The 9,845-nt window shown below is 40.2% G+C and overlaps 1 protein-coding gene and 1 pseudogene across 1 annotated transcript; both read right to left on the bottom strand.

Annotated features, from left to right (window-relative positions):
- Positions 1-351: 351 nt before the first annotated feature.
- LOC138070205 (eukaryotic translation initiation factor 4E-like) lies at positions 352-1,187 on the bottom strand (annotated as a pseudogene).
- A 165-nt stretch (positions 1,188-1,352) lies between these two features.
- LOC138070204 (interferon-induced protein with tetratricopeptide repeats 1-like) lies at positions 1,353-9,576 on the bottom strand. Its single transcript, XM_068961355.1, has 2 exons — positions 9,499-9,576; positions 1,353-2,799 (listed from the first exon to the last, which is right to left on the bottom strand). The coding sequence occupies exons 1-2, from the start codon at positions 9,501-9,503 to the stop codon at positions 1,365-1,367; spliced, it is 1,440 nt and encodes a 479-aa protein (XP_068817456.1). The 5' UTR covers positions 9,504-9,576; the 3' UTR covers positions 1,353-1,364.
- Positions 9,577-9,845: the final 269 nt, after the last annotated feature.

Here is a 9,845-nt window from a genome sequence, read left to right as displayed (position 1 = left end):
AACAAAATTGCCAGAAAGCTATGCATCATACTCTTTCAAACCAGTAAAATACGCTCCTTCATACAATGGAATGTAAACAAAATCATTCTCCTGTAAGGTATAGAAATGCAAGTTCTTTTTTTTAATACTGTAGATGGGTCAAATGTTTTTGTAATGGTTAATTTTATTTTATAGAGTGGGCCAGGAACACATTAATGGATTCTGGGGATGATATGATGTGTACTGTAATACTTTGATTGGGATAATTGACACTCTAGCTAAAAAAAACAATGAAAATATGAATACAGAAGTATAAGACAAAGGCTAATGAAACTTCCTTATATCTTAGCAACATTTAGAAGGAACTCAAATTTAAATGCAGTCCATCCTGCTTTTGAAGAGGCTTTCCTTCAGCTCCCAAATCTTGTTTGCTTGAGGCAGTTGCCTATGGGAAACAACAAACCTGTTTTTAGTGGTGGAGCTGCTCTTAGTAGCTGTGTCTGCATGGGACTGATAACCAGTCACTATCTTTGGAGGAAGTCCTAACTTTTCCTTGTATACCCTCCCTATATGTGTAACAGTTTCGCTGTTTTCACATTCAGTAGTCCATATTGCTATTTCATCACCTTTCAGTTCAGTTAAGTCGCTTAGTCATGTCCGACTGTTTGCAACACCATGGACTGCAGCACACCAGGCCTCCCTGTCCATCACCAACTTGCAGAGTTTACTCAAACTCGTGTCCATGTCTTGTCACCTTTAGCTCTAACATTAACAACAGCGCCACATACATCATCATTGTAGTCATCAAAAGATTCTCCAGTAAGGCACAGCAGTATCTCTAGCCAAAAAACAGTGAGGTCACTTCATCTCTGCTGTTTGTTCAGTGTAATTAGCCATTGTCCTTCTCGTTTGTTTTTCTCATCTTCCCACATAGGCTCAATACCATCCTTAAAAAGTGAGTAGTCACAGCCAGACATTAAATTACTAGATAACTGGTTTTGGTTGTACAGAGCCCAAAAGTTCTCAACAGTGTCGAACTTAGAGATCAATCAAAGGTTTTGCTTTTATCATTTTTAAAAAACCAGAGTGCCCATTCTCTAAAGGTTGTTTATTTAATAGTGTTCTGGGTTAGCAACCTCCTGATTAGATTCTGTTTTCTCTTCTTCTGTAGGCAGGGGATTGGGAATAGGGCTGGTTTCTGGTTCCATAGTTGCCGTCTCACAACCACTCCTGAAGGCTGTTTGACTATTTTCTGAATACAGCTAATGTTTTATCAGGTTTGAGTAACTGGTCAAAGATTACATCACTGTGGTGAGTTACATAATGTGTTTCTGAAAGTCACAAGCAGAAAAGATGGTTAGTATATTGGGACAGCAGCCCATATTTCAGTGCCTGGGGGTCACAGCAGAGTTCTCCAAGTCAAGAGCCAGCCTCAGGGCCCGCTCATAATACTCCAGGGCTTCATTCATTTCTCCTTTTACTTTGTGGATTAACCCAAGGATACTCAAGCTTTCTATATCTGATGGATTTTTCCGGAGTTTCTTTGAAGCCAATTTTGTCAAATAATTGATGCTTTTATCCCTATCTATTGATGTGCTTTCTATTTTTATTGCTTTTAAATAATGGCTAATTGCATCAACTTCAGATTTTTTGTAAAGTTCCAGAAATCGGCCGTAGTGGAAATGTATGTGTTGCAGCATATCTTTGTCGAGTGATTTCAAGCAGAACGCTTTTTGAAAAGTATCATCAGCTTTTCTGTGGTCACCCGCTTCTGCGTACATTTCTGCCAGGCTTGTGTAAGCGTACTCAAATGTGGGCTTTAGTTGCACAGCACGTTCGAAATGTTGTAAGGCTAATGATACCATTCTGTTGATGTTTTCTTTATCCTGTCCTTTAGGCTGACAGTTTGCAGTTTTCTTTATTTGGATTATTTGTGACTTGTAGCAAAGCCCTGTCTGGTGATGCTGGAAAGCAGAGGAGGGGGTTTCCGCCAAGGCCAATTTTGAGAGCCGAAGAGCTTCATCCAGAACGCCTTTCCTTCGGTAAAACTTGGCAGCATACCGAAAGACATAAGTCTTAGAGGACTCATTGGTCAGTGCTTCTTTGATGTACTTTTCTCCTTCAGCTTCTTGCTCTACATCTTGAAGCTTCAGGCCGAGAAGAGCCTTAATGTACGCATCGTTTGGATTTAGCCTGACAGCCTGTTTCAGGAGGTTCAGACAAAATTCCGCACCACTCTGTGGTCCTTTGTTAAAGCCCTCCAGGCGATAGATGACGATCGCATACCCAGTGATGAATTCAGGGTTTTCAGGGTCCTCTTCCAGAGCCTTTTCAAAGCAGACTTTGGCCCGTTCATAATTCTTTCCTCCGCATTTCAGCAAGGCCCATCCTTCCTCACAGTCCATCTGAGGACACTCCATTCTATAGCTGGAAGACTTCCCAAGGTTCCTGCAAGTGTTCTTCACCTTGTCCAGGTAAATCTGGGCTTTTGCCTGTTGGCCCATATGGTAATACAACCAGGCATAGTTGCCCCAGGTAACCAGACTTCTCACTTCTGATTGGTTGGCCTGTTCTGGCTGGGTTAAGTCTTCAGCTTTTTGTAAACTCTTCAGGGCTTCTTCATTCTGGCCTTTCAGGTGCTTCACATAGGCCAGTAAGTTGTATATTCCCACGTTGTATTTGATATCCAGGAACATAATCTCCTCCAAGACCCTGTTTTCTAAATCCGGTATTTCTGTCTCTTCAATGATCAACTCCCATGTAAAGTGACATCTCAACTGTTGCAGCTTATCCTTGATCTGATCCTCACCAGCATTATAACTGTAAAAACAAAAGCAGATTTTCTTTGTTAGGTGACAAACAGCCAATAGAAATAAGCCAGGTAAAACACTTCCTATTTAGAGCCTAGCCTTGAAAAGGGCATGCCTGCTTTGATCTTCGAGTTCCTGTATTTCTAAGATCCATGTGGCCTCTGAATGCAGCTTGCTTGGCTCCATACACTGACTCCAGCATTTTCTAGCCATGAAACTTCTCTGTGCTTCAGAACCTCCTTTGTAAAGCACAGAAGATAAACTTATCACACTGGATTTGGTGAGAATTAATAAGCCTATCTATGTAAAACACTCAGAGCATGCATATTCCATGCTATATAAGAGTTTTCTGTTTTCCTATTGCTGTATTTAAGGTAGAGACCAGTAAGAAACGCAGAGCCTTAGGAAATATTATTGACATCAGGACCTTAGTCTACAGATTGTGTAACAAATAAGACTATCTAAAATGTGATCATATTTGACCCATTTATTTTAGTTGGATTTATTTGTGGGAAATATTTATTTATTTATATATATTCACAGAAATTTGCAAAGATAGTACATAAGGCAGTTCTCCCAAAGATTATATTTTATCCAACTACAGTACAACGTCAAAATTAGGAAACTGGCCGTGGTACAATATGCACACTGTTCATTTTTCATTCCTACTAGGAATGTATGCTTCCCTGGTGGCTCAAACGGTAAAGAATTCGCTTGCAATGCTGGAGACCCAGGTTCAGTCCCTGGGTTGGGAGGATCCCCCGGAGAAGGGAATGGCAGTCCACTCCAGTATTCTTGCCTGGAGAATTCCATGAACAGTGGAGCCTGGTAGGCTACAGTCCATGGGGTCACAAAGAATCGGAAGCAACTGAGTAACTGACACACATGCAGAGTAATGGATGAATGATGTAGTTCTTTGTATTCTTACCAGAATTTTATATTTCCACTTAAAAAAAAATGTTATTGGCTCTTTTAATAGACATAGAGGTAGCTCTTTGTGGTCTTAATTTGCATTTCCTAATGCTAGTGATGTTGAATCAGAGAAGGCAATGGCACCCCACTCCAGTACTCTTGCCTGGAAAATCCCATGGACGGAGGAGCCTGGTGGGCTGCAGTCCATGGGGTCGCTAAGAGTCGGACACGACTGAGCGACTTCACTTTCACTTGAAGAGCAAAAGTTTTTACTTTTTAAAAAAAATTTTTCTGGTCCTGAGAAACAGCATGTGGGCTCTTGGTTTCCTGACCAGGGATCAAACCCATATCTCCTTCATTGGAAACACAGAATCTTTTTTTTTCCTTTAAAAAAAAAATTATTATTTATTTTTAATTGGATGATAATTGCTTTATAATATTGTATTGGTTTCTGCCATACATCAACATGAATCAGCCATGGGTGTACATATGTCCCCTCTCTCTTGAGCTTCCCTCCCACCTCCCACCCCACCCCTCTAGGTTGTTATAGAGTACCAGATTTGAGCTCCTTGCATTATATAGCATATTCCAACTGGCCATCTAGGTTTTTTTTTTATCCTTTTTTTTTTTTTTTTTAAATTATTTTTGAGACTTCCCTGGTGCTCCAGTGGCTAAGACTCTGAGCTCCCAATGTAGGGGGCCTGGGCTTAATCACTGGTCAGGGAACTAGATCCCACATGTGGTTTGCACAACTAAAGATCTCTCGGGAAACAACCAAGACCTAGCAGCCAAATTAATTAATTAAAAATTATTTTTAATTAAAGAAAAAATTGCTTTACAATATTGTATTGGTTTCTGCCGTATGTCAACATAAATCAGCCATAGGCATATAGTGTCCCCTCCCTCCTGAACCTTGCATCTCTCACTGCATGCCACCCCTCTCGGTTGTCTGGGTCTGAGCTCCCTAGTCATACAGCAGACTCCCACTATCTGTTTTACATATGGTAATGTATATGTTTCAATGCTACTCTCTCAATTGGAAGTGCAGTCTTAACCGCTGGACCATCAGGGAAGTCCCCAAAGTTTCTACTTTTGATGAGGTATAATTGATTTTTTTTTCTCTTAATGGATCATGTGTTTGGTGTCATGTCTAGGAACTCTTCACCAGGCCCTAAGTCCTGAAGGTTTTCTCCTGTGTTTTCTTCTACAAGTTCGGTCATTTTACATTGAAATCTGTGATCCATTTTGAGTTGCTTTTGCGTAATGTATGGAGATTAGATCAGTGGCTCATTTTTCAGCCTGTGGATACCCAGTTGTTCCAGCATCATTGGTTGAAGCCTGCTCATCCTCCATTGAATTGAATTTGCAACATTGTCAAAAATCAGCTGGCTGTGCTTGTGTGGGATTATTTCTGGGTTCCTTATTCCACGCCACTGATCTCTGTGTTTATTCTTCCACCAATACCAACCATCTTGCTTACAGTATATAAACAGTCTGAAAATTGGGTAGGGTGATTCCTCTCTATTCTTCTTTTTTTCAAAATTGTTTTTCTAGTTCCTTTGCATTTCCATATAAATTTTTGATTAATATTTCCTGAGTCTATAAAAGTCTTGCTGGAGTTTGATAGGAAGGTTTTTGTCAACTGTGGAAAATAGACATTTTTACTATGCTGAATCTTCTAATCCATGAACATGCTGTATCTATTCATGTAGCTAAAAATCCCATGGACGGAGGAGCCTGTTAGGCTGCAGTCCATGGGGTCGCTAAGAGTCGGATACGACTGAGCGACTTCACTTTCACGTTTCACTTTCATGCATTGGAGAAGGAAATGGCAACCCACTCCAGTGTTCTTGCCTGGAGAATCCCATGGATGGGGGAGCCTGGTGGGCTGCCGTCTATGGGGTCGCACAGAGTCGGACACGACTGAAATGACTTAGCAGTAGCAGTACTATACTGAATCTTCTAATCCATGAACATGCTGTATCTATTTATGCAGCTATTCTTTGATTTCTTTCATCAGCATTTGTAGTTTTGGGCATTCAAGTCCTATGCATGTTATGTTAGGTTTACACTTAAGTACACGTATGTGTGAGGTGAGTTGGGGAGAGTGGCCTTATTACCTCTTTATGGTGGTGAAAATCCTAAACTCCACTAGCCCTCTCTGTTACCATCTCAGTGGGGAGTGGGAAGGCACCTCATTACCACCAGGTGGGGACTGATATCTACATTGCCTTTATGGTCTTCACTCCCCCACTGCAAAGAGAGGGACCCTTGTTGCTACCCAGGTGGGGATGAAAATCTTTGCATTCCATTCGGCCTTCTCTGGCATCATCCATTGGCGAGGGAGAGGAGGAGTCCAGATGCCTAGCTCATAGCCTGGTGAGAATAGAAGTCTGGGCTACCCACTCAGCCTTTACTAGCAGAGTTTGGAATAGGGCCTTAGTTTTTGTTTGACTTTTCCTGTGGTATTTGGCTGGAGTAGTGGTTGTTTATAAATTTTTTGTTTTGCTAGACTGTCTCCTTTCTGGGCCCTTGGGCTAGAGAGAGCAGGTTTTTCATGGGACTTTTCTATTCACGCCTACTGGCATTTCTAGGTTTCTGGCTTCTCCAGCACTCAGTCTGGGATACATGCAGAAAAGAGGAATATCCATATACAAAAGATTGAAGTTGGACCCCTCCCTTATACTATATACAAAAAATGAATTCAAAATGTGCCAAAGATCTAAATGTAACACCTAAAGCTATAAAAATCTAGAAACAAAACAGGGAGAAACTCCATGACATTGGATTTAGCAACAGTTTCTTGGATATGCTAAAAACAAAGGTAACAAAAGTAAAAATAAACAAATTGAGCTTTAGCAAAACTAAAAAGTTTTGTGCATCAAAGGGCAGTATCAATAGAGTGAAAAGATATCCCACAGAATGGGAGAAAATGTTTGCAAATCATGTACCTGATAAGGGATTAATATTTAGACTAATAAGCAGCTCCTATAACTCAATAACAGAAAAACAAATAACTGATTAAAAGAATGGGCAAAGGACTTGAATAGACATTTCCCTAAAGAAAATATACAGATGGCCAGTAAGTACATGAAAAGATGTTCAACATCACCAATCATTAATGAAATGTGAATCAAAACCATAATAAAATACCTCTACATATCCATTAGGATGGCTATTTACCAAAAACACAGAAAATATCAAATTTTGTCAAGGATGTGGAGAAATTAGAACCCTTGTGCATTGCTAGGGAGAATGTAAAATCGGGCAGCTGCTGTGGAAAATGATGATTCCTCAAAAAATTAAATATAGAATTATCATATAATTCATCAATTCCACTTCTGGTAGATACCCAAAATAAATGAAAACAAAGACTTGAATAGATATTTGTATACTTATATTCATAGCAGCATTATTCACAGTAGTCAAAAGGTGGGAGAATCCCAAGTGTTCTCCAGTGGATGAATGGATAAACAAAATGTAGTCAGTGCATACAAAGGAATATTATTCAGCTTTAAAATGGATGTGCATTCTAATACATGCGTCAGTATGGATGAACCTCGAAGGCATTATGTAAAGTTAACTAAGTCAGTCACAAAAGGCTGTGTGTTGTATGCTTCCATATATGAAATATCCACAATAGACAAATCTATAGAGACAGAAAGCAGATTAATGGTTACCAGGTCTTGGAGTGAAGGATGAGAGGTGAGTGACTGCTCAGAGTGACGAAATTTTCTTAAACTAGATAGTGGTAATGGTTGCACTACATTGTTGTACTAAATACTACAAAATTGTATACTTAAAATAGTTAAAGCTATGGTTTTTCTAGTAGTCATGTATGGATGTGAGAGTTGGACTATAAAGAAAGCTGAGCACCAAAGAATTGATGCTTTTGAACTGTGGTGTTGGAGAAGACTCTTTAGAGTCCCTTGGACTGCAAGGAGATCAAACCAGTCCTGAATATTCATTGGAAGGACTGATGCTGAAGCTGAAACTCCAATACTTTGGCCACCTGATGCGGAGAACTGACTCATTGGAAAAGACCCTGATGCTGAGAAAGATTGAGGGCAGGAGGAGAAGGGGATGACAGAGGATGAGATGGTTGGATGGCATCACCGACTTGATGGCCATGAGTTTGAACAAGCTCCAGGAGTTGGTGATGGACAGGGAAGCCTGGCATGCTGCAGTCCTTGGGGTCGCAAAGAGTCAGACACGACTGAACGACTGAACTCAACTGAACTGAAAATAGTTAAAATGGTATATTTTATCATATGTGTATTTTATCATACATGTATCAAACATGTATTTATCACTATAAAAATTCATGTTACTAGCCTGAGTAGAAATTCTGCAAATTATATATGTAAATATGCATGTGTGCATGCTAAGTTGCTTCAGTTGTGTCTGACTCTTTGCAACCCCATGGACCACCAGGCTCCTCTGTCCATGGGATTCTCCAGGCAAAAATACTGGGGTGGGTTGCCATACCCTCCTCTAGGGGATCTTCCTTTAAAATATAAAAGTTAATTACTATGCCATCTGAAATGATCTCATGAACCTCCATTGGTAACTTTTAAGAAACATCAGTTTAAAGATTAAATAAGGTATCATTGAATAGAGACTCTGGTTCATGTCTAGCTCTATCACATATTATCTGTGTAGTCTTAGCTTTTTAATTTAAAATTCATTGTTGGCAAAAATAAGTATAATAGGAGTACTTGCCTCATAAGTTTCTTTTGTAAATGTAATAATTTACATAATACTTGGAAGTCAGGCTGGCACTTGATAAGCATCCAGGACATATCTACTTTTCTATTATTATCATGATGATTTTTGTTACTGTTGTTATTATTTTCTTATTGGTGATAATCCACTCTTATTTGTCTGTGAGCCGAAGGAGGGGAGAAGGGTTGACAATAGGTCTGTAATTATGCATTTTCTGAAACTGATGCCCCTTCAAAGTTTTGTACACTAGAACACCGAGGGCGAATTTGTAGGCCAATATTAATGTTTTTTTGATCCGATAAGATCCAAGGTTCTTTGAATCAAGATTCAGTTTAGATAATACAGTTTACATTAGGCCCTTTAGCTAAGGAAGATGTGGGAGTTCCCAGGCACAGAACTCTAGCCAAGTCCTGTGGACAGGAGGCTGTCAAGGATCGGCAGGCCACCCGGCTTCCCCAGAGGACAGTTAACCTGCTAATCTGACTAGACTAGGCTAGACTGACAAAGCCTGACTGGAACCTGGCAGTGCAGATATGAGACCAGATGCCAGCAGAGAAAAGTCTTGTTCTCTAAGCAGTGAGCATCTCTCCCTCATCCACCACAATATTTCTCTCAAGATAGCTGAGAGACCCCACTGCTGTGGCTCACCCAGCTGAGTGCACTCTGCTTTCTTCCTCCTGTTGAGGAGCCAGAAAGCAACATCTGTATCCAGATTAATTGTCCATTCCCTCTCTAGGTCAGACAGAAATGAGATTGGTGGAAAATTGTTTCAGAGACTGGGATTGTTTTCTCCCTTCTATCCTTCTTGTTTCCCTCCCTTTCTTTTGGTTTTAGCAAATTCCTCAGGAAGATGCTAGCAAAAAAGGAAAATGAACTGATCAAACAGTTTATGGGCATGTACGAATGTGCATGTGTGTGAGTGCACACTCACGTATACGTTCAGTCCGAGACAGTTGGTCAGATAGAAAAATAAGGAAATGGCATCACTGAGACTAAGTCTGTTGATATAGTATGGTTAAAATTTTTTCCAGAAACGTTATACAGAAAGGCAGAGAAGCAGAGAAATGCTTACCTCATGGTTGCTGTGAATTAGGCAGCAGTTCTACAGTGTCTTGTCTAGCTGGGTGGTCTTCTCTGAGATCGGTTCTGTCCCTCTTAGGGATTTTCAGATAAATTTATGCCCCAGGTCAGGGCTATATAAGGGAGATGAACAGCAGCTAATGATGTAACTTGTGGGTGTGGTTTTGCAACGATAAGTTGGAAACCGAAAGTAGAAAGTGAAATTGAAGTGGGCAGAATTGCAGAAAATGAAACTTAAACAGCTAATGCTTCCTTTGTTCTGTTTTGGAAATGGATTGAGAAAAGGCTGGTGGAAAGCAGGTGTTTTGATGTGCCGATTCCTCTCTTCAGGAATTAGCA

This window comes from Capricornis sumatraensis, chromosome 23, assembly GCF_032405125.1.
Source record: "Capricornis sumatraensis isolate serow.1 chromosome 23, serow.2, whole genome shotgun sequence".
In the NCBI taxonomy this organism is placed as follows: domain Eukaryota; kingdom Metazoa; phylum Chordata; class Mammalia; order Artiodactyla; family Bovidae; genus Capricornis; species Capricornis sumatraensis.
This window is presented reverse-complemented; position numbering and strand designations above follow the sequence as displayed.